The sequence below is a fragment of the Dipodomys merriami genome, unplaced genomic scaffold (genome assembly GCF_024711535.1).
Source record: "Dipodomys merriami isolate MVZ:Mamm:240054 unplaced genomic scaffold, mDipMer1.0.p SCAF_28, whole genome shotgun sequence".
Lineage (NCBI taxonomy): Eukaryota > Metazoa > Chordata > Mammalia > Rodentia > Heteromyidae > Dipodomys > Dipodomys merriami.
The window spans coordinates 13,029,827-13,054,819 of record NW_027204270.1 but is presented as its reverse complement, the minus strand read 5'-3'; the positions used below and the strand labels follow the sequence as shown (position 1 = coordinate 13,054,819).

Genomic DNA, 24,993 nt, shown 5'->3' with positions numbered 1-24,993 from the left:
AGGACTGGTGACTTCTTCCCTATCAAGATTTTCTTGGAGCATAAAATATACCAAAACTGGCAGGTGCCAGTGGCTAATGCCTGTAATCCTAGCTACTCAGGAGGCTGAGATCTGAGGATCACAGTTCAAAGCCAGAAAACTGGAAGTGATGCTGTGGCTTAAGTGGTAGTGCACTTGCCTTGAGCTGAAGAGTTCAGGGATAGTGCCCAGACCCAGTTAAATCCCATGACCAACAAAAGGCGGGGAGGGGGGTGGAATATATATATATATAATTTAAAACTTAAAAATTCAGACTATGGCCTTGGCCCTGGGTGTTGCCAGTCTTCACAGGCATGCTGCTTTAGAATCAGGGCTTCCACAGAGCCCTTGTGATATATGTGGTAGGATCTGTATGTCCTGACCCAGGGTCACATGCAGCCAAGGGAATTTTCCAGAGAGTCATAACAATCTGTAGCTCTAGACTCTACATTCACAGAAATGATTGTTTTGGTAGAAACCAATGAATAGCAAGTTGTTGGTTTAAGAACTGAGGCATTTTCTATTTCAGAAAGATAAATTTCCCTTCTTTGGAGTGGCCCAAACAGTCTATGAAGGAAACATTAGATTTTCTTTAGGGCTTTTAGTATATTCTGAAACTAGTCTATGACTTGGACAGAACTAAGAGAAATAAGGAACACTGAACATTCACAAAAAGCTGACTAACAGTCTTCTCTTTTGAAATAACTTTCTCCCAATTACAAAATAATAATCAAAACGGTATGCATTATTATGCTGTTTGAAGATGAAGGAATAACCATTTACATGCTGCACACAGCCCTCAGAATTTTTTATTAGATATATATTTTGTGTGTGTGTGTGTGTGCGCGCGCACGCGCGCACGCGCATGCATGCACGCACGTGGATGTTCCAGTCCTTGAGCTTGAACTCAGGGCCTGGGCTCTGCCACTGAGCTTTTAGCTAAAGGCTATATTCTACCACTTGAGCCATAGCTCCACTTATGGCTTTTTAGTGGTTAATTGGAGATAATAGTCTTATAGACTTTTCTCTTCAGGCTAGCTTTGAACTGTGATCCTCAGATCTCAGCCTCCTAAGTAGCTAGGATTATAGGTGTGAGCCACTGCCACCAAATTTGCTGTGTGTTCTCATACTACAAACACACATACACACACACACACATTCTTTTTTTTTTTTTTTGCCAGTTGTGGAGGCTGAACTCTGGGCCTGGGCGCTGTCTCTCAGCTCTTCAGCTCAAGGCTAGTGCCCTGCCACTTGAGCCACAGCACTACTTCTGGCTTTTGTCTGCTTATGTGGTACTGAGGAGTTGAACCCAGGGCATCATGCATGCAAGGCAAGCACTCTACCACTGAGCCAACTTCCCAGCCCTCCTCCCCCACATTCTTATATGCTTATATATGTAAGATGTTTTGCAACTTGTGTTTTTTTATGGTTTTGTTGTCCAAGACCAGGGCTCAAACTTGCTATCTGATGCTTTATACAGCTTGTATTTTTTTTTTTTTTTGGGTCCGGTCATGGGGCCTGAACTCTGGGCCTGGGTGCTGTCCTTCAGCTCTTCAGCTCAAGGCTAGGACTCTACCACTTGAGCCACAGCGCCACTTCCAGCTTTTTTCTTTTTGCTTATGTGGTGCTGAGGAATCGAACCCACGGCTTTGAGCATGCAAGGCAAGCGCTCTACCACTGAGCCACCTTCCCAGCCCACAACTTGTATTTTTTACTGATCATTCTCCCATATCATTGAATAGTCAATGATTTTTAATGATTTTATGTTAATAGCAAGTAGATATATGAATATACAATAATAATTTAGCCAGTCTTATAGTGAGTACTCAAATGCTTCTGATTTTATTATATAAGAAAGTACACTTACATAAATCTTTGTATGCATATTCAAATACTGCATCAATAGATAAGAACATTTTAAGCCAGACGCTAGTGGCTTATACCTGTAATTCTTAACTACTCAGGAGGCTGACATCTGAGGATCACAGTTAGAAGCTAACCCAGATGGCAAAGTCCTTGAGAGGGGCTGGGAAGGTGGCTCAGTGGTAGAGCGCTTGCCTTGCGCATGCCTGAGGCCCTGGGTTCAATTCCTCAGCACCCCATAAGCAAAAAGAAAAAAGCCGGAAGTGGCGCTGTGGCTCAAGTGGTAGAGTGCTAGCCTTGAGCTGAAGAGCTGAGGGACAGCGCCCAGGCCCAGAGTTCAGGCCCCACGACTGGACCCAAAAAAAAAAAAAAAAGAAAGAAAGTCCGTGAGATGCTTATCTTCAATTAACAACGAGAAGGTAGAAGTAGAGCCATGGCTCAAGTGGTAGATCTCTAGCCTGGAACAATGCCTCGGCCCAGAGTTCAAGCCCACCTGGCAAAAAACAAGACAAGAAACTTTTTTTTTTTTTTTGGTCAGTTGTGGGGCTTGAACTCTGGGACTGCACATTGTCCCTGAGCTCTTAAGCTCTTCAGTTCAAGGTGAGCGCTCTACCACTTAAGCCATAGCAACACTTCTAGTTTTTTGGTGGTTAATTGGAGGTAAGAGTCCCACGGACTTTCCTGCCTGGGCTGGCTTTGAATTGTGATCCTCAGATCTCAGCCTTCTGAGTAGCTAGGATTACAGGCATAAGCCACCAGCACCTGGCTATCTGCATACTTATTTTCACACTTGCTCCTGTTTGTCTTAACTGTCCGTGTGTGAGCATTATAATTCATGACTGAATGACTTAGTACGTCCAACAATTTCTGTTGGACTTTGGTGGCATCTCAGCACTATTAAGAAATAGTTTTAGGGGCTGGGAAGGTGGTTCAGTGGTAGATTGCTTGCCTTGCATGCATAAGGCCCTGGGTTCGATTCTTCAGCACCACATAAACAGAAAAAGCCAGAAGTGGTGCTGTGGCTCAAGTGGTAGAGCGCTAGCCTTGAGCTGAAGAGCTGAGAGACAGTGCCCAGGCCCAGAGTTCAGGCCCCATGACTGAAAAAAAAGAAAAAACAATCTTGTTATTGGCTGCCTGCCAGGGCTCACACCTATAATCCTAGCTACTTAGGAGTCTGAGATCTGAGGATCATGGTTTCAAGCCAGCTCCTGCAGGAACATCTATCTGGGAGACTCTTATATCCAAAACCGGAAGTGGAGCTGTGGCTTGAGTGGTACATTGCTAGCCTTGAATACAAAAGCTGAGGGACAGTGCTTAGGCCCTTGATTTAAGACCCAGGACTGGCACACACAAAAAGTTCTTGTTATTGGCACTCATATTTTTATTCTTAACTTTAAAAGTTAGTGTACAATAGGAGATATGGCTCAAGTGGTAAAATGACAGCCATGAGCAGAAAAGGATCACAAGGTTCTGAGTTTAAGACCTATTACACACACACACACACACACACACACACACACACACACACACACACACACACACACACACACACACACACACACACACACACACACACACACACACACACACACACACACACACACACACACACACACACACACACACACACACACACACAGAATTAGTACCATTGTTTCCCTAAATGGCCAGTTATATATAATCCTCTAGAATTCTTTTTCTATTTCTTTTTGTCTTCTTTAAGGAAAATGCATGTGTTTGCCTTCTGAATTTGACAGATTATGGAGTAAAAGCATAAGGCACTTATCAAATCATCAGACCCTTGTCTATTTGGGGATGTTTGTACCTGGTAAGCAATTGTAGTCACCACAGTAAGTCTGGTGGCAGCTTCATTTGGTATTTTCAAAGCTGTGGTTTGTAGAATGTACTGGAGCCCCTTGCAGTCAGTGTCATCCTTATGTAAGATTCACCATATACTTAGCATATACTTTGCTGTGAATGACCTGTGCTGCCTGGCCTATCAGTTGGATGACCCTAAAGTGGGAGGGGAAGTCAGAGTGGAGGGTAATTGGTGTTTTTTTTTAGGAACAGAGCTTTTATTTATGAACTCAGCTTTCAGCTGTGTGGTCTAGAAACAGACACAGCTGTGTGGTCCTTTGTGATTAATGCCAGGAGACTCCTAATAGAATTAGGTACTTATCAAGATGAAGCAGTTACTCTTCATTCATTCTTTCTTTATGCATCTGCCTTCTTCAAAAGCAAACACTCATTGACTCTTTTCTGTTATCATGCAGTCCTCATAGCAGCCCTGTCTATTCTGAGCACTGAGGAGATGGACACAGTGTGAGGATTAGCGACATGATCTGTAAAGTGTTAGAATCCAGTCACTCTTTCTCAGTTCATAGTACAGTCTGTTCCTGGCTTCTAGGACCTGTAAATCTTCTTAGAAATCAGATCTGTGTAAAGACGATGAAACTCCAGCGTAACTAAATGACCCATTCTCTGTTGCCAGACATCTCTGCCTTAACTATACAACCCTTCTGGAGAGGGACATTCATTTTTCATTCTTACCCATTATTTTAAGGTCCATTTTCAAAAACAACACTATTAAACTCTACTGTAACTGTTAGGAATTTTTGTCAGTTGATACTTGTTTACACTGGTCATCCTGGTGGGAAATCCACCTCAGTCACTTGACTGTGTAACTTGGAGATGGCTTTCTAAAGCCTGTTTTCTCTCAGTGCTAGTAGTAGGGTAAGTTTGAGTCCCCAGCTCTTTGGAATGCAGCTGTAACCATAGCCCTTTAACAGGGTCCACATATAGTCTGGTGTTCTGGAATTTGGATACATGTGACTCCTAGAGTATTTGGGAACCTAGTCCTCCCCCAGGTGAAGTCCTGTCTGGAACAAGGTCTGCCTGTTTCTCATGGAACTTTTTACTGCCCTGGTGCCTTCTGCTTCTGTGCACTCAGTCAGGCCTCAGAAAGTTTCACGCTTTTATATAAAAGTATGAGGTTATTGGCAGTGCTGACTGGAGACCTTTCAGCTTCAGTGAAGTCACGGTGCTGGCTGTGGCTGTAATTCCACTCACTCACCAGAGATGACAACTATAAACATTTAGAAACAGGTCTCCCCTACCTTTTCAGATACTTAAATACTCCTTTCAAGTAAACCTGATACTTTATTGTCACATGGCCTCCCAGATATTCAAAGATGTTTCTCCTATTTAACCTTTCTCTTTTGGTCTTATGGCTTGAACTCTGGGCCTGGGCACTGTCCCTCAGCTCTTCAGCTCAAGACTAGTGTTGTACCACTTAAGCCACAGGGCCACTTCCAGTTTTCTGGTAGTTAATTGGAGATAAGAGTCTCATGGACTTTCCTGCCTGGGCTGGCTTCGAACTGTATCCTCAGATCTCAGCCTCCTTAGTAGCTAGGATTATAGGTGTGAGCCACCGGTACCTGGCTCCTATTTAACCTTTCTAAAGCTAACATTTTCAACTTCAATTTTTGGATAGTAGGATGATCACCCTTTATTAAAACATAAATCTTTTCCTCTTACAATTAAGTATTAATCACAAAATAACTTCCCTTTGCTGGGTAGGATTAGAGACATAGTTAAGATTTGTGGTGGATAAGAGAGATCCTTAGTTTGACAGATCTGCTTCCAAGTCAGTCTTACTTGAGCATCAAAGAAGTGCTGCTGAAAATGGTCCCCAGCCTTTGACTGTGAACTAGAGAATGTGTTGGGATTCTGGAGCAGCTGAAGTACATGACTAGATGTTGAGTCTAGCTTTTCATAATACCTGTAGAGTGGCTAGACTGCCTGAACCTAATATATAAAAGTTTAGAATCCAGATTTGTCCACTTGGGGGAAAAAATGGGTGTGTATTTATAATAAATATGGCCTCTAGTTTTGCCATTGGCCTCTGTGTCCAAAGTAGTGATGCCTTTGAAAAGGAGAAGAATGCAGAATGTGCCTTTGTTTTCTGTCTGAATCTTACTGAAGTTTGACTATGAAGGGGTCCAAACTTCTGAGTGAATTTATTTAATGATCTTCCAAAGGTTATATGTGGGAATTACAATTTAACATGTCATCTAAGTGCCTAGTGCTTCTGATCACCCCTTTATCATTCTCCCCATCCAGCCTCTTCCCTCCCCACAGACTTGTTTCACATTGCTCACTGAGTATTGGGTGAATTTTTTTCTTCCATTTTTTAAAATCCCGATACTGAAATTAGTTTTAATAATTGTAAGCTTTCTTCTGCTCTGTGTTCTTTCTGTTGCAATTATTGACAGTTTAATAAAACCTCAAATACATTTGAAGATTTTTCATTAACCTCTTAACACTGTTCAATCAGGACTTCTTGATATTTCACACTAATTATATACCTACATTTTACCTAGGAAAGAACTGACCTTCAGCACTGAGGGGTTAAGTATATCATTAAGGCAAGTAGTAATCTATTTAACGAATAGTCCCAGCACTTGACTCAATTCAGTTTACTAACTCACATGGTTCTTTTAAAACTCGAGACACAGCTGGTGCCGGTGGCTCACACCTGTAACCCTAGCCACTCAAAGCCAGCTCGGGCAGGAAAGTCCTTGAGACTCTTATCTCCACTAACCCACCAGAAAACCAAAGTGGTGCTGTGGCTCAAGTGGTAGAGTGCTAGCCTTGAGCTGAAGAGTTCTGAGACAGCACTGGGGCCCATAGTGCAAGTCCCATGACTGACAAAAAAAAAAAAAAAAGGACAGGGTAAAGATAAAAATGGTTAAGCCCAAGGTGCACTTAACTTAGGAGTAGCAGAGCACACTGATGCATTGGATGTGGAAAGGGAAGAGTGGTAAGTGTCAGGAATGATATCCAGGTTCCTGAGTGTCATAGGTTGAATTGGGTACCCTTAAATTCACATGTTGTAGTCCTCTCCCCCAGTGCCTCAGAATGTGACCTGATTTGAAAAGAGAAAGAGCCAGTTGATGAGGAATGACACCTTGAACTTTCCAAGCAAAGTAAATTTGCAGCTACACATTAAAAAACAAAAACTTGCATTTTCTTTTCCAAAATTATATATGATCTAATGCAGAGTCAATCTTCAAATAAGGAAGCACCTAGACCTTTTGAACTAAATAAAGGCTATGTTGTTATCTAAATAAAAACTAAGGGGAATTTTTTTAACTCATGCCATACATTTTTCTGTTGAACAGATGCAAAAATTGAGCCATATCATGGAAAACAGGATTGTATAGAGCATGCATACAATGGAAAATTATGCAGCAATTGTTGGTTGTCTTTTTTTTTTTTAATCAATGGGAGAAGACAATTATGTGCCAGCTGTGCTTTCACCCAGAGGGCATATGAACAGAAGACATGCAGAAAAGATAATCAATTCCAAGTAGTGAGTTCTGTCTAGTTGAAAGGATAGGAGTTATTTACATTTTTAAAACCTTTTATTTTTTTTTATTTTTTTTCTTTTTTTTTCTTTTTGTCCGTGGGGCTTGAATTCTGGGCCTGGGTGCTGTCCCTCAGCTCTTCAGCTCAAGGTGAGTGCTCTACCACTTGAGCCACAGCACCACTTCTGGTTTTCTGAGTGGTTTATTTATTTATTTATTTTTTGGGTCCGGTCGTGGGGCCTGAACTCTGGGCCTGGGCGCTGTCCCTCAGCTCTTCAGCTCAAGGCTAGCGCTCTACCACTTGAGCCACAGCACCACTTCTGGCTTTTTTCTTTTTGCTTATGTGGTGGTGAGGAATCGAACCCAGGGCCTCGAGCATGCAAGGCAAGTGCTCTACCACTGAGCCACCTTCCCAGCCCTTCTGAGTGGTTTATTGGAGATAGGAGTCTCACGGATGTAGGTTCCCAGGCTGGCTTTGAACCATGATTCTCAGATCTCAGCCTCCTGAGTAGCTAGGATTACAGGTGTGAGCCCCCAGTGCCCAGCCTGTATTATGTTTTTTATACTGATTGGCTACCATTCTTGGAATAAAAATAAATCCACTATGAGATTTGAATCATTTTTACCACTTAGCTTAGTAAAGATTTAAAGTATATAGTGGACCTTCAAGGTTAATGAATGCTTTGACAAAAATTTATGACAAATTGCCCATTGTAAATTTTTTAACTGCTCAGAGCTGCATAGGCTGGGAAAGCTGGTGTTAACTCTCAGTCATTCACTGTTACAATGTTGATGATAGCAGTTAGGAAAATTATGAAGATTTTAGTTCCATGTCTTCTGAGACTAATTTTTTTTGTTCTTGTTGTTTTTGTTTTTGGTTGTGGGACTTGAACTCAGCCTGGGAGCTGTCCCTCAGCTCTTCAGCTCAATGCTAGTGTTATACCACTTGAGCCACAGTGCCATTTCTGGCTTTTTCTGGTTATGTGGTGCTAAGGAATTGAACCCAGGGCCTCATGCATTTGAGGCAAGCATTCTACCACTAAGCAACCTTCCCAGCCCCTAAATGGTTGTTTTATAAATAAAAAATAAACCAGCTAGGTGGGCATTAGTGGCTCATGCCCAAAATCCTAGAAGGTTGAGATTTGAGGATCAAATCTCCTATAGAGATAGGAGTCTCACACTTTCCTGTCTGGGCTGGCTTCCTCAGATCTCAGCCATCTGAGTAGCTAGGATTACAGGTGTGAGACACTGGTACCCTGCTCAAAATATTATTTTTAGCTTATGGTAGGAGATAGGCTAGATTTTATTTATTTTTAGTTTTTTGGTTGGTTGTGGGCCTTGAACTCTGGGCTTGGGCGCTGTCCCTGTACTCTTCAGCTCAAGGCTAGTGCTCTACCACGTGAGCCACGGCGCCGCTTCCTAGGCTAGATTTTAAATGAGCCTGGTGTCAGTGGCCCTTGCATATAATCCTAGCTACTTAGAGGAGTGAGATCTGAGGATCATGGTTCGAAGTAAGCCTGGGTAGTAAAGTCCATGAAACTGTTATCTCCAATTAACTACTAAAAAAAGCAGGAAGTGGAGCTATGGCTCAAGTGTTAGGAGTGCTCGCCTTGAGCAAAAAAGCTAAAGGACAGCCTCAGTACTGGGGAGGGAGGAAGGGAGGAAAAAGGAAAAGAAGAAAACTACACTCTAACATTAAGCCTCTACTGAGTTTTGTGTTTATGTTCGTCTGTGGCACTGTGGCTTGGCGGGCGGGAGGTATACACCACACTCTATACCACAATTGGTACAGTTGAGGTGGTAATCTAAAGAAGCACACCAGCAGCCATCTGTAAGTGGGTCAGGCCAAGAAATCCTAGCCCTACTAGAGGTAGCTTCGGAGATTGGCAGCTGATGAGGAAACTGAGGCTTGGATGTCACATACTTTGCCCAGAGACATAGAATCGGCACCAGCATTGAGTTTAGTACCCTGATGCCACATTCCTTTACAAAACCATGCTAATTCCTATTCTCATCAGAAAACTCACCTTCTCTACCAAAAATGGAACCCTCCAACTGCGAAATCATTTCAGCGAAGATAAATTACCGAGCATGTTTTCAGCCAAAGTTAATGGTATACACCTGACAGCATCGACCTGTTTGGGAATAGGTCCCTTGGGTTACTTCAAATGAATGAGCAACAGTGTGGCAATGGTGTAAGTGCCAGTCTTTAATTGTTGAGAGCAGTTCTGAGAGTACACTGAACTGGAATAACCCTGACAATAGGGAAAGTGTGGCGTGATGTCAACTTGTGACCCTTCCCTGGGGACTGAGCTGCGTCAGGAGACCCAGCAGTATTTCTGGAACAGAAGGTTTTTAGGCCATGCTCCCAGGTTCTGAATGGGGGAACTACAATGGCACCTAAGAGATTACCTTCAGTTTTTAATGGTTGGGGGTGACGGGGAGATTTTTGTGAAGCTGCCTAATGGTAGATCAAATAAAGCTGGATTTCCTTCTTTCTTTCTTTTTCTCTCTTTCTTCCTTTTGTTCTTCGTTTCCTCCTCTTTCTTTTTCTCTTCCTTTCCTTCTCTCTTTTTCTTTTCTTTTTCTTTTTGTAGTACTAGGGTTTGAAGTCAGGGCCTCATGTTTGCTAGGCAGGTGCTCCACCACTTGAGCCCCATCCGTGATCATTTTTGTTTTAATTATTTTTTCAGGTAGGGTCTCACATTATTTACAAGGGCTTGACTGGATTGTGATGCCCATGTTTATATCTTCTGCCTAGACGGGATGGCAGGCATGGGTTACTACCCCCAACTTAATGGTTGCAGTGGAGGTCTTCCTAACTTCTTGCCTCAGCTGGCCTCAAACTGAGATCCTCCCAGTCTCTGCTTTTCAAGTAGCTGGAATTACAGATGTGTGTCATCATGTGCAAGCTTCTGGTTGTTGTTTTTTGTTTTGTTTGTTTTGCTTGGGGCTTGAACTCAGGGCCTGGGCACTGTCCCTGAGTTCTTTTGCTCAAGGTAGCATTCTACCACTTGAGCCACAGCGCCACTTCTAGCCTTTTCTGTTTATGTGGTTTTGAGGAATCGAACCCAGGGCTTCATGCTAGACAAGCACTCTACCACTAAACCACCTTCCCAGCCCTGCTGTTTGTTTTTTTTTTTTAAAGTGATATCAGACAACATAAACATGTCTCTAGGGACTTACTCTAACAGCTCCAGAGAAATTGACATTGCCCTTCAGAAATCTCCTTGCCATTGGTATGCTATTAGTGATAGAAGAGTTAGACTGGGAGCCAGTGGCTCATGCCTGTAATCCTAGCTACTCAGGAGGCTGAGCTCTGAGGATCACTATTCAAAGCCAAGTTGGGCAGGAAAAGTCCATGAAACTCTTATCTCCAATAAACCACCAGAAAACCGGAAGTGGTGCTGTAGCTCAAATGGTAGAGTGCTAACCTTGAGCTGAAGAGCTGAGGGATGGTCACCCAGGCCCAGAGTTCAAGCCCCACGACCGACCAAAAAAAAAAAAAGTTTCATCAGGGTTGTCAGTAGCTCAGTGGTATAGCTTGTGCGTAGCATGTGTGAGGCCCTGGTTCAAACCCCAACACCAAAAACCAAAATAAATGCAAGAATATTGTCAGAATAAACTGATGTTTACCTTACTGTGTATCCTGGTAGGAAAATGTCCTAGTCTCACAGAGTATATCCTTCACCTGACCTTCGTACTGAAGGTCATTGTCCACAGTCCCAGCCAACCCTTCCCACTCTACACTAGTACTGTCATACCTGAGGCCAGACTGAGCCTTGTCCCCACATCGCTGTGGTTGTAGCCCTGGCCTTTGAATTTTCAAGCATGCCTCTTCTCCCTGCCCCAATGTGAGTGCACATCCTCCCCTCTACTTCAAATTCTGTCTATAGTCGGGGCCCAAGTCCATTCTCAGTCTTCTCTGTGCAGCGCTCAGGAGCACTTTGAGCACTTCTGCCTGTCCCATATGCAGAGGCAGCTCCAGTTTGACCTGGTGGGAAAGAGAATGGACAAATGGACTCTGGTGCCACTACTGCCTGGGGAATCGTGGGCTGCAAGATTTCTTCACATGGAAAAATAGAGATGATAATTGCACTTGGCCTGTGGTCATGCAGTTAGATAGGTTCATACCGTTAAAGTCTGTACAGTAATGCTGGACACATGTGTTCTCATTATTATTCCTCTTCCATGTATTTAGTCATAACCTTCGTGGTGGTGGTGTTTAGTCATTTAAATTATCTATTTTTTAGTCCCTGTAAAACAGTAAGATCTTCCCATGACATAAAAGACTTGATCTTATTTGTTTTTTTGTTGGTCCTGGGGCTTGAACTCAGGGCCTGGGCACTGTCCCTGGGCTATTTTGCTCAAGGCTATAGCATTCTACCACTTGAGCCACAGTACCACTTGCAGTTCTGATAGTTAATTGGAGATAAGAATCTCACACTCCTGCCTGGGCTGGCTTTGAACAGGGGTCCATCTCAGATCTCAGCCTCCTGAGTAGCTAGGATTACAGGCATGAGCCACCAATACCCTATGATCTTGTATTGTTTACTACCTGTGCATATAAAATCCTCACTATACCTCACTTAAAATGAAACAAGGTGTTCAAGAAAACAGATTGAGCAAGGAATAAGATAAATTGGGGACCATGTGATAGTTGTTTTAGCAGACTCTCCTTGCTGATAAGGAAAAATCACCAATGAGAAGGTGACCTTAGCCTTCAGCCACTTCAGCTTCCTGCCCCTCCTTTTTTTAGTACCGCAGATAATTACAAATACCATCTTTACCTGTCAGTATCACAGGCATTTAAGGGAAATCAAAAGTTTACCCATATTCGAAGAAGATGCAGGCTTGGTGGATCACACAGTAAAATTAGGCTGATGACAGACAGGCTTCTGATAGGGCCTTCTTCCACCCACTGATCCCTCATCGAGGGTCCCTTGCCAACCCTCACCTCTCCCCCCTCCACGGCGTGCTCTCTCCTAGATGAAAATGCTGCCTTTTTCTTCCTAGGCTGGAACAAGACATTAAAAAGTTAAAGGCTGACCTGCAAGCCAGCAGGCAAGTGGAACAAGAGCTCCGCAGTCAGATCAGCTCCCTCTCAAGCACTGAGCGAGGGATGCGTTCAGAAATGGGCCAGCTCCGGCAGGAGAACGAGCTGCTGCAGAACAAGTACGTATACCTTGCTGGCCCTGGGCGGCCAGCCTTGTGGCCTTGCTATGTCTCCTATTTCCAGGGCTTGGAACACAAGATTCATGGTGCCACAGACCTAGCAGAGAAGTTTTAAATAAAGTGTTTACAGGTATTTGATTTAGCATCATGTATGTTTTACAAAATATGTAAAAACATCATGTTTATTTATACTATTTTTTCTTTTCTCTTTTAATAACTTATTTACTTATATGAGGTAGTTATTGAGATCTTGTAATAATATAAGTAAAATTGATAAGTAATTCTACAACTTGAAAATCGTGTTTCTTTGAGTGAAAATTTCCAGAGGATCAGACTACATTTACTTTGATTCTCAGAACTAGAAAGTGACATTGAACTTCGATTTCGATTTCGATTTTATTTGAAGAGGCCAGCAAAAAGTCAATATTTCCAGGAGAATTCTTGTAAGCTTTCCATTAATTCATTCTGGAATTCCTTGTTGACTCAATGTAAAACTTGTCTTCCCCCCCTCCCCCGCCCCCCCAAGCAATGCAGTTACATTATAGGCTCTGGGCTTTCCTTTTAAAAGAAGAGTCCCAAAGCTAGAATATTATAGGTTTTTAAAAACAAAAAAACTCGGTAGTGTTTCTGACCAACATTTGTTTGTGATGGTGCTAGCATTGATCCCTAGGGAACATTCTCATGCTAAGCCCACCTCGCATTAATAGGTTGAAACTGTGGGCTTTTCTGAGCGATGGATTTGGGAACACTGAGTAAGTGGCTCAGCCAGAGAGCCTACAAAATGACTATTTTTAGTAGTAGAAAGACCTCTTTCTCCCACAGTAGTGCAATTTCAATGGGCTAGTCCCATCTGTGGTCTTTGATGCCACTAAAGTTCTTTCTAAGAGCTTTGCAGCACTATAGTTAGATCCACAATGATTCCCCTCTATTAGAAACCTCCCAAAGCCTGTGTGCTAAACTACCTACAATGGATCCCTTACCTTGAGGGAACAGAGCAGGCTGATGCTGAGCCATTTAAGACACCTTGCTGGAGGGGGAGGGGGTGGTAGAGATGGGGGGGCAGGGATGGTAAGGGGAAACAAAGGTGGAGGCCACAATGCTTGATAAGAAATGTACTCATTACCTTGCTCATGTAATTATAATCTCTGTACGGTATTTTCACAATAAAAAAATAATAATAAAAAAAAGACACCTTGCTTATTGATGTTCAGGAATTGTTAAATATGTTTCGTCTGGGAGTTGATATTTATGATTTGCTGTTCAAACTTCCTGTTTACTTGACCTGAAATGGTAGGGGAAAAACAAAAGGGTTTATAGTGGGTTTTTCAAACAGTAAAACATTAGTGATAACTGTTTCCCTATAGGTTACATAATGCTGTGCAAATGAAGCAAAAAGATAAGCAGAATATCAGCCAGTTGGAAAAAAAGCTAAAAGCTGAACAGGAAGCCCGAAGTTTTGTAGAAAAGCAGTTAATGGAGGAGAAAAAAAGGAAGAAGTTAGAAGAAGCCACTGCTGCCCGGGCTGTTGCATTTGCGGCTGCATCTAGGTATGTCCATGCGACCTAGTATTTAAAACAAGGCTGCTTTTCAGAACCAACATGCAGATCTGATGCTTTGGGTAGGATTGGACAGACAGCAAACATACTGGGATGGATTTTGTTTGTGTGTTTTGTGTAGAATTGAAGATCAGATCCAGGGCCTTGTGCATGCTAAGCAAGTACTCAGTCACTGAGCTGTATGCCCAGCCCTACTGGATTGCTTTTAGTACTGTTTTTGTTGTTGTTTTGTTTTTTGTTTTGTGTTGATCCTGAGGCTTGAACTCAGGGCCTAATTTCTATTCCTGAGCTTTTTTTTGCTCATGTCTAGTGTTCTACCACTTGAACCACAGTTTTAGTTCCAGATTTTGGGTTATTAACTGAAGATAAGAGTTTCCTGGGCCAGGTGCCCAGTGGCTTATGCCTGTAATCCTAGCTACACAGGAGGCTGAGATCTGAAGATCATAGTTCAAAACCAACCCTGGCAGGAAAGTCCGTGAGACTCTTATCTCCAATAAACCACCAGAAAACCGGGAGTTGCACTGTGGCTTAAGTGGTAGAGTGCTAGCCTTGAGCTGAAGAGCTCAGGGACAGCGCCCAGGCCCAGAGTTCAAGCCCCACAACCAACCAAAAAAAAAAAAAGTTTCATGGACATTTCTGACCAAGCTGGCTTTGAAGTATGATCCTCAGCCACCAGCACCTGGCAAGAGATTTTTTTTTTTTTTAATAAAGTTGATTGACTCCCTACTGGAGACAGTGCATTCACTTCTACCTTAATCTGCTCTGTATGCATGAAGTCAAGTCACCATGGCTGATAGAAGATTGTATTAGAGGGGCTGGGAAGGTGGCTCAGTGGTAGAGTGCTTGCCCTGCATGCATGAGGCCCTGGGTTCAATTCTTCAGCATCACATAAACAGGAAAAAAAAAAAATCCAGAAGTGGTGCTGTGGCTCAAGTGATAGAGTGCTAGCCTTGAGCTTGAAGAGCTGAGGAATAGCGTCCAGGCCCAGAGTTCAGGCCCCACGACTGGACCAAAAAAACAAAAAAGAAAGCTAGAAGACCTTGATAAACTACAAGCTAAGGTTAAACTAATGTTATATCTATGTCACTTTAGTTTTCTTATCTGGAAAATAAGGTAATATACTTTAAGTTGTTAGGTAGAGTAAAGTACCTAGCCTAGAGTCTGGCTCATATAGACATTCAATTAATGGGTATCATTTTAGATCATTGTTGAAATGGTCAGAAATGGAATGAATATATTGAGTCCAAAGTTAAAACCTGACAAACCCTGGAGTATAAAAAAATACACCAACCAGGCACTGGTGGTTTACCCTTGTAATCCTAGCTACTCAGGAGGATGAGATCTGAAGATCGCAGTTCAAAGCCAGCCCAGGCAGGAAAGTCCATGAAACTCTTATCTCCAATAAACCACCAGAAAACCGGAAGTGGCGCTGTAGCTCAAGTGATAGAACGCTAGCCTTGAGCTGAGGGACAGAGCTCAGGCCCAGAGTTCAAGCCCCATGACCAGAAAAAAACAGAAAACATCAGACCTTTACCAGGTACTGGTGGTTTTCACCTGTACAATAATCTTCGATACTCAGGATTCTAAGATCTGAGGATCATGGTTCAGAAACAGCCCAGGAGGAAGATATGTGAGACTCTATCTTCAATTAACCACCAGAAAACCAGAAATAGAGCTGTGGCTTGAGTGGTAGAGCACTAGCCTTGAGCAAAATAGCTGAGGGACAGCACCCAGGCCCAGAGTTCAAGCCTTAGGACTGGCCAAAAAGAAGAACAAAATATATCAGTCCTGCAGTGTAAGTACAGGCAGCCATTTATATCTTAGGGTTCCACATACAGATTCAGCTATAGATAGCATATGTTTGAAAAAGTGAATTGTCAGTATTGAACATGAGAGACTTTTTGCTCTTGTCATTTTACCTACACAGTATGCTAGAACAGCTATCTACATGTCATTGACACTGTGCTGGGCATTAGAGGTGGGGATGGTATTGTACAGGAAGATGTCCATAGGTCATATACCAAAACTAGGCTGTTTTTTTACTCTTTTTTTTTCTTTCTTTTCTTTCTTTTTTTTTTTTTTTTTTTTTTTGACAGTCCTAGAGCTTGCTTCAGGGCCTGCTGTCCCTGAGCCGCTTTGAGGCTTGAGCTCTACCACTTGAGCCACAGCACCATTTCTGACTTTCTGAATAGTTTGTGAACTTTTTTTTTTTTGGTGGGTCATAGGGCCTGAACTCAGCCTGTCGCCGTCCCTCAGCTCTTCAGCTCAAGGCCAACCCTCTACCACGTGAGCCACAGTGCCACTTTTGGCTTATTCTGTTTATGTGGTGCTGAGGAATTGAACCGAGGGTCTCATGCATGTGAGCAAGCACTCTACCACTGAGCCACCTTCTCAGCCCTTTTTTCTGAATAGTTTATTGGAGAAGGGAGTCTTATGGAATTTCCTGCCTGGGCTGGGTTTGAATTGTGATCCTCAGATCTCAGACTCCTGAGTAGCTAGGATTATAGGCGTGAGCCATTAGTGTCCTGCTAGACTATGCTATGGTTTTTTTTCCCCCAAGTTCTTTATTGTGATTAAGTGATTACATAATTTCCCAAATTTCACAGTCTTGTGGGATAGTGATGCTTAGTTAAAGTCACATACACATTCTAACTTTCATGAGGCAAATTGTCTATCATGGGGGCTGGGAAGGTGGCTCAGTGGTAGAGCACTTGCCTTACATGCCTAAGGCCCTGGGTTCGATTCCTCAGCACCACATAAGCAAAAAGAAAAAAAGCTGGAAGTGGCGCTATGGCTCAAGTGGTAGAGCACTAGCCTTGAGCTGAAGAGCTGAGGGACAGCGCCTAGGCCCAGAGTTCAGTCCCCACGACCAGACCCCCCCCCCCCAAAAAAAAATTGTCTATCGTAGTCTATAACATTTATGAGTTCTATGGGCTTTGCAGTACAGTTATTTCTTCACATTGGGTGCTATATACATTTCTTTTGTTTTGCAGTGTCAGCTGTTCCCTCTTTCCTACTCGTTTTTTCCCTCCCATCGCTGCCATTGAATTGCTTAGTTCATTTTGATCAATTTCCAGTGCAGCTGATGGGCCTGCTGTTGTATGTTTTTCCCTGATTCCCTCTAGTTCTGTGTCGTCCTCCTGGTTTCCCTCCAATGTGCACATATATATCATATATGTGATCAGCAGCATGGGGTTATTTAGTAGTGATTCGACCAGATGAGTGGAAGTCCTTTGTTTCTTAAGCTTTGTTAATTTTGTCGTATCACCTTACATTTTGTATTTAACATCCACTTATCAGGGAGACCATGTGCCGTTTGTCTCTTTGCTCTTGGCTTACCTCGCTCAACATAATTTCTTCTAGCTCCATCCATTTCCCTGCAAATGCCATTATTTTGTCATTTCTAATGGCTGCATAATATTCCACTGTGTACAGATACCACAGTTTTTGGATCCATTCATCTGTGGTGGGACATCTGGGTTGTTTCCATATCCTGGCTATTGTGAACAGTGCTGCAATAAACATGGAGGTGCATGTGTCCTTGTATACTGGTTCCTGTTGTTCAGTATAGATGCCTGGAAGTGGTATGACTGGGTCATAAGGGAGGTCATTATTTAGCTTTCTGAGGACCCTCCAGACTGCTTTCCAAAGTGGTTGTATAAGTGTACATTCCCACCAGCAGTGTAATAGAGTTCCTCTTTCTCCACATAGACTATGCTGTTATATGAATGAACTTGAGCCAGGCGCTGGTGGCTCATACCTACAATCCTAGCTACTCAGGAAGCCAAGATCTGAGGATCACAGTCAAAGACAGCCTAGGCAGAAAAGTACCTAGGAAACTCTTATCTCAGATTAACCACTCAAAAACTAGAAGTTGAGCTGTGGCCCAAAGTGGTAAAGCATTATCTTTGAGTAAAGAGCTATGGGACAGCACCCAGGCCCTGAATTCATGATCCACGACTGATGGGGGGGTGGGGAGGGAAACTTGAGCCTGTGTAGATTTGGATTTTGGCATACAGTAGGATCTTGGACCAATTCCCATGAACACAGAGGGAGAAATGTAAACTATAGTTTCCTAAATCCCTCATTTCCTTCTCTTTTCTACAGGGGAGAATGCACTGAAACCTTGCGGAACCGGATCCGAGAACTAGAAGCAGAAGGCAAGAAGCTCACAATGGACATGAAGGTGAAAGAAGACCAGATTAGAGACCTAGAACTGAAAGTTCAGGTAATGGGAAACAAAAGACTTTGCTCCTGCTAAATTCCTCTCTTAGCCTAGATTGTGCTCTGTGCTTCACTGTGGTACTTGTGATACAAACCAAATCTCATTGCATCTGAAAATTTGTGTGCAACAAAATGACTAAACACTCTAACCATGTCCAGCTCATTCAGTCCTACTTAAAATGGTCAGATCCTAATATAAGTCAGAAATGTTGACAGCCTCTTGGCATGTTTTATAGTAGGACTTGGCTTATAGAGATTCATTTAAATGTTTCAAGCTACAGTTCAGATTAGTGTCCTTAGTTTTTTTTTGGTTTGGGGTTTTTTGTTTTTGTTTTTTTGTTGGTCATGGGGCTTGAACTCTGGGCCTAGGCGTTGTCCCTGAGCTCTTCAGCTCAAAGCTAGCGCTTTATCACTTGAGCCACAGTGCCACTTCCGGTTTTCTGAGTGGTTTAGTGGAGATAAGAGTCTCATCTTGCCCAGGCTAGCCTTGAACCGAGATCCTCAGATCTCAGCCTCCTGAGTAGCTAGGATTACAGGCGTGAGCCACCGATGCATGGCCAGATTAGTGTCCTTTGGAAGCCACACATCTCTCTTTAATTTTGAGTCTTGCAGATTATAGCTCTGAGCTATGCATAACAAGGAAAAGGGGGAAAGGGCTGTGATGAAAGGTGAAAGAATTGTGGACATAGCCACAACCTGGGGCCAGATGTACCTTAACCAAGTTATTGGCATTACTTCTTCAAAGTGACATTTTAATGCCATGTATTACAGTGATACAGTCATTTTAATTTTGTGGGACTGCTAAGAAATTATTGGCAAGTCAGCAGAGTAGAGTAACTGAGCAAAGCTGCCATGTACAGGAAAGGTAGCATCAAAGATAGAAAAGATGGGGGGGGCAGGTTGGGGAGGTGGGGAGGGAAGGGATGGTAGGGAAAAACAAAGGAGGAGGTGACAATGCTGGATAGGAAATATACTCATTAACTCATGTAACTGTAACCCCTCTGTACAGAATCTTTACAATAAAAAATATATTAAAAGATGAATTGATAAAGGGCTTTGCAATTTTGGGATAGTGGGGGAAAACAGGATTCAGAACTCATAACGTGCAAAAAGAAAATCCAGATTAAAAGTTGAATGCAGGCCGGGCGCTGGTGGCTCACGTCTGTAATCCTAGCTACTCAGGAGGCTGAGATCTGAGGATGGCGGTTCAAAGCCAGCCCGGGCAGGAGAGACCGTGAGACTCCGATCTCCAATAAACCACCAGAAAACCGGAAGTGGCGCTGTAGCTCAAGTGGTAGAGCGCTCACCTTGAGCTGAAGAGCTGAGGGACAGCGCCCAGGCCCAGAGTTCAAGCCCCACAGCCGACAAAAAAAAAAAAAGTTGAATGCAGAAGCTGGGGCCATGGCTCAGCGGTAGAGATCTTGCCTAGCAAGTGCAAAACCCAGCACCACCAAAAAGAAAGTTTAAGCCTGGTGCTGGTAGCTCATGCTGTAATCCCAGCTACTTAGGAGGCTGAGATACAGAAGATCACAATGTAAGATCCAAGGAACTGAAGTGTAAGAGACTCCATCTCTGATTAACCACCAAAATTCCAGACTGGAGGAATAGCTCAAGTGGTAGAGCACCAACTGAGCAAGCAAGCCAAATGAGCATGAGATACTGAGTTCAAACCCTAGTACTGCTAAAACGAAAATAGTAAAATAAGAAAAGAGAGTGGAATGCATAAGAAAAAAATATTCTAAGTTACTGTTTCACCAGAGCTTAAACTTGGGGGTCATAACTTGCTTGGCTGACTTGCTCCCCGCCGGTGCTATATGATTTGAGCTACAATTAATTCTAGCCCATAAGTATTCTGGGTTTACAAGCCACTTTACAAGTGGCCATCAAAGAAAAAGTTCTCTGTGGTCTTGAATTAAACTAGCAAGAAAGTGATGGGTATGGAGGCAGAGACCATTGTCATTAGCATATGACTATGCTAATGTGCCCCACACGTTGGTGAACTCATTACTCTTGAATGGTTTCCTGTGTGCATATCACCATGGAGATGGAGTTGACCCTTGCTCTCCAGAATAATGTGTAAAGTCTTAAAGTATGAGATTCTGTTTCAGTGGCCAGGCCAAGAATAGTGATTAAGCCAGTGCTGGTGGATCATGCCTATAATCCTAGCTACTCAGGAGGCTGAGATCTGAGGATCATGGTTCAAAGTCAACCCAGGCAGGAAAAGTACATGAAACTCTTACCCCCAATAAACCACCAGAAAACTGGAAGTGGTGCTGTGGCTCACATGGTAGAGTGCTTGCCTTGCATGCATGAGGCCCTGGGTTCAATTCCTCAGCACCACATAAGCAGAAAAGGCTTGACATGGCACTGTTCAGGCCCCACAACCAACCAAAAAAAAAAAATAGTTATTAGTAATTAGGAAATGGTGCTGTGGCTCAAAGCGGTAGAGCACTACTAGCCTTGAGCAAAAGAGCTCAGGGACAGCACTCAGGTATTCAAGCCCCATGACCACCTCCCCCCCCCACCCCCCCAACAAACACACAAAATAGAGTTAATAGTGATTTTGATTTCAGGTTAATTCATAGGCATTACTGCCAGAACTGCCTTGGTTGCATTTCTGTTTTGATCTTGACAGGAGCTTCGGAAGTATAAGGAAAATGAGAAGGACACTGAGGTGCTAATGTCAGCCCTCTCCGCCATGCAAGACAAAACACAGCACCTGGAGAACAGCCTAAGTGCAGAGACGAGAATCAAGCTGGACCTGTTCTCCGCTCTGGGCGATGCAAAACGGCAGCTGGAGATTGCACAGGGTAGGAGAATGCTGGGCCCGATGGGGTTGCAGGGCGGAGGCGGCCCAGAGCTGTGGAGAGCAGGTCTCCCCTGAGCACGGAATCTAAGAGCATTTCAGGGCTAGCTTCAAGTGGTTTAGTGAGTGGCCAACACTGAATTGTAGGAATCTTCACGTTAATTCATTTTGCGATGAGAGCATGTCATATGCAGGGCATACAGAGATGAGTATGCATTTCTATATTCAAGGAGTTCCTGGTGTTATTGATGAAATACCAAGGCGTGAAGTTCTGAAAAGGTGCTGGCATCACAGCATATATGGGCCTGTGGGACAACCTGAGGAGTTGGAGGGGACCACATCCCAGGGAGCTGACGTCTAAGCTGCAGCCTCCATGATGAGAAGGGGTCAGCCCAGTGCAGATGCAGCCTGGGGATAAGAGGTCAGGGAGCAGTGACTACCCCGATAAAAGACAGCCTGGCCAGGCTGGGGGGGGACATGGAGCCCAGTGCCTTTCTAGCTGCTGGCTGGGAGGAGAGTCTGGAGAGCAAGCCATTCACTTGGAAGATAATTATTAAGATCTACTACCAGGCACTCTGAGAGTTCAGAAATACAATCCTGGCAGGGTCAGGCAGAGAACAGTAGGGAGTATGCCACATGATGATAAGGACCAAGAGGAAAGGAAATCACTGGTGAGGAGGGCATGTGTGAGAGCCATACACAAGGCTGTTGTTCCACAGTGCAGCCATGAGTGACCCAGTGAGTAGCTGGAGGAAAGCGCTTCCCGGAAAGGGAGCAGCAAGTGCAAAGGCCTGGGGTGGTGGGCTATAGAAGTCACTGACACCACACGAGTGGCTGAGCAGAAGGATGAGTAGCAGGCGGATGCACAAAAAGGGCGCACCACCAGGAGGCATTTGAAGGTGGGCTCCTGGGAGTCCTGCCTGGCCTGGCGCCCACTTGTGTCCTGGGCTTGCACATGGGCAGTGTTCCCCTGGAATGGAGCAGTGCTTGGCCTCAGGAGCCCAGTGCAGCTCGGCTTCCCAGCACGGGTTGTGCTCCAGTGCCCGCCCAGAACTCTGAGGAGTGAGAGGGCTCGTAGCTGACGCTCACTCTACCGCTTACATCTACAGTCCGCAAGGCTCTTGGGGGTACTTGAAGGTTACTGATGAAAGAAATCAAACTTAAGTCTGAATGAGGAAAGGATGCCACTCGGTATTCGATTCACTGAAACTTCTTTTGTTCAAGGAAAGAAGTTTGATGTTACTTGGAGTTTAGGGGAACTGAAGTAAGGGAGCTGTCCCTTCCCTACTTCCCCACTGCCTCCCTCCGCTGGCCTGCCCAGAATAATCCAATAAAACCCAAACTCAGTAATTCAAAGCAAACCCTGGTTGTTTTTCACCTCCCTTCCTATATCATTTGATCCATCCTAGTTGCAAAATGACTTTCATCTCTGCTGCCTTCTTTTGAGATGCGCCACTGAGCATTCTCGCCCTCCAAATAGGCTCTCATCTTCTACAGGATTATCCGAGATCTCACCTGCTCTCCCTCCCTTCTTCCCCCCTCCCTTTCTTTTTTGTCAATTGAGGGACTTGAACTCAAGGCCTGGGCACTGTCCGTGAGCTCTTTTGCTCAAGGCTATGCTCTACCACTTGAGCCACAGTGCCACTTCCAGTTTTCTGGTGGCTAATTGGAGATAAGAGTCTCATGGGGCTTCCCTGCCCCGGCTAGCTTTGAACTGCAAGATCTCAGCCTCAGATTTCAGCCTCCTGGGTAGCTAGGATTCCAGGTATGAGCTGCTGGCACCCGGCTTGTACCCTCTTTCTAAGTGTTCTTTCTCTCAAAAACTAGGGAGGTTTTAGAACATTGAACAGAGAGAAGTCCTGGACTAAATCTTGCCCTGTCTCCTAGTAACTAAAGGCATTTCAGCAGCGTTTGTATCTCGTGAGCCTCAGCTTTCCCCTGGGCAGGGCATGAGGAGGAGCGCAGTGGAAGGAGACCCAGTCTCCACCCCCACAGAGCTCCTGGTCCAGCAGAGATAACTGGCGTGGGTCACAGGATCATTGCAGGAACAGAGGGTGCTGCCTGAGGCAGGGAGGCTGCCTGCCTCACGACCGCGTCACCAGCTTACCTTGAGCAAGTTGCCTCAGTTTAAATTGGATGGTGACAATTCCCAGTTGATAGCATTGGCAGGAGGAAGAAATGAGTTAGTGCATGCACACACCTAGAGTGTAAGCACCTGGGGAGCCGTGCGTGTCAGGCCTTCTGTTCTTACAAAGAACATGCAGCAGAAAGAAAAGCGTGGGGTAAGTGGCGAATCCAGGAGTGGGGAGCTGAGTTAGATGGGAGGCCCAGGGAAAGCCCTGGTGAGGAAGAAGAAGCGGCCCTCAGCAGCTCGCTGGCAGAGCAAGCCTGGGGCAAGGCACTTCTGCGGAAAGGGACCTGCGCAGCACAGGGAGGGAGCGGAGCGCGTGTGGAGAAGGCGGCGTGAGCCAGCGGTGCTGTGCTGTGGGCAGAGGGCACTGTGCCCAGCAGGGGCAGGCAAGCTGCGTCACTTGAGAAAGAAAACAAGGGCCTGCTGGCACCTGTGATGGTGTCGGAGCCCCTGTGTTTCTGGGATTGCCACTTAGACACAGTCCCTCCTCTCCCCAGGTGTTCCCACACCAGCACCGAGCATGGCTGCTTCGAGGGAGCGGTCACCTTCAGACGGGCTTGTGGAGATGGACTTCTTTCTTTTCTTTTTGCTGGCCCTGGAGCTTGAACTCAAGGCCTGGCAGCTATTCAAGAGTAGCACTCTACCACTTGAGCCAGAGCTCCATTTCCAGCTCTGTGGTAGTAGTTAAGATTCTCATGGACTTTCCTGCCTGAGCTGGCTTTGAACCATGATCCTCAGATCGCAGCCTCCTGACTAGCTAGGACTACAGGTGTGAGTCACAGGTGTGAGTCCAGCCTGGAAACAGACTTCTTGAGTCAAAACAGAACAGAATCACTTTTTGCCTCTTGGTAAACTGGCTAACTGGTGATCTTGCTGGCTGACTATTGATATACTGCTACGAACTAAAAATGGTTTTCCATTTTTCCAAGGTTGGAAACTATGCCACCAAGAACATATGGCCCACAGTGCCCAAAACATTCGCTGTTAGGCTCTTAATGGGAACAGATTGCTTTGCCTGCTCCTGTAAACCCTGAGCGTGGAGTTACTCCCGCCGAGTCCCCTTGGGTGGGCCTCCTCCTCATTAATGGTGGGTCTTTAATTTTGCAGGACAAATCCTCCAGAAAGACCAGGAAATCAAGGACCTAAAACAGAAAATAGCCGAAGTCATGGCTGTCATGCCCAGCATATCATACAGTGCCGCCACCAGCCCCCTGAGCCCCGTCTCTCCCCACTACTCTTCCAAATTTGTGGAGACCAGCCCCTCCGGACTCGATCCCAATGCCTCTGTCTACCAGCCCTTGAAGAAATGAAGGCCAGCTGTGTGTGCCCAAGCATTTGGTGACCAGAAGGCCTTGAAAGCAGCGTCTCTGGCAGTCAAGATTTAAAAAAAAAAAAAAAAAAAAGTTTATATTGTATTTTGTGGGACTGTATATGTTGTCATTTTTAAAAAGGGGGGATTATAACATCCAAATCTGATTAGAACTGCCCGTCAGTTGTCCTGTAAATTTCTAGAAGACCTCACAGAACTTTGCAGGGTTTTTTTTGTTTTTTGTTTTTGTTTTTGGCCAACACATTAAAACCATTCTTGGATTTCAAGTAGCCAATTTTGCCTTTTATGTATTCTTACATGGTTTCCTCTTGAAGAAAAAAAAAAGCAAGAGTTTTTGTTTTTGAACTCTTTGTTCTTAAATAAGCAATCAAACTGCATATTGAATTCCCGTGGGTTTTAACGAACACTTCATTTTTAGGGTAAAAAGAGTTAATACGTTAACGCAGCTTTGGTTTCATAGCTGCCATAAAGAAAACAAAAATGGCCCCTCCACAGACCAAACCAAGTCAAGAAGCGTCAGG

The 24,993-nt window shown here is 44.3% G+C and overlaps 1 protein-coding gene across 2 annotated transcripts in view; it reads left to right on the top strand.

Moving 5' to 3' along the window:
- The window catches only part of Maco1 (macoilin 1), a 75,763-nt gene extending 51,025 nt beyond the window's left edge, over positions 1-24,738 (top strand). For both annotated transcript variants that reach the window (XM_070037604.1, XM_070037605.1), the window contains exons 7-11: positions 12,267-12,425; positions 13,790-13,972; positions 18,089-18,209; positions 20,841-21,015; positions 24,250-24,738. In XM_070037604.1, coding sequence (XP_069893705.1) covers positions 12,267-12,425; positions 13,790-13,972; positions 18,089-18,209; positions 20,841-21,015; positions 24,250-24,452 — 841 coding nt within the window. In that variant the 3' untranslated portion in view covers positions 24,453-24,738. The remainder of the gene's footprint in view (positions 1-12,266; positions 12,426-13,789; positions 13,973-18,088; positions 18,210-20,840; positions 21,016-24,249) is intronic.
- The last annotated feature ends 255 nt before the right edge of the window (positions 24,739-24,993 follow it).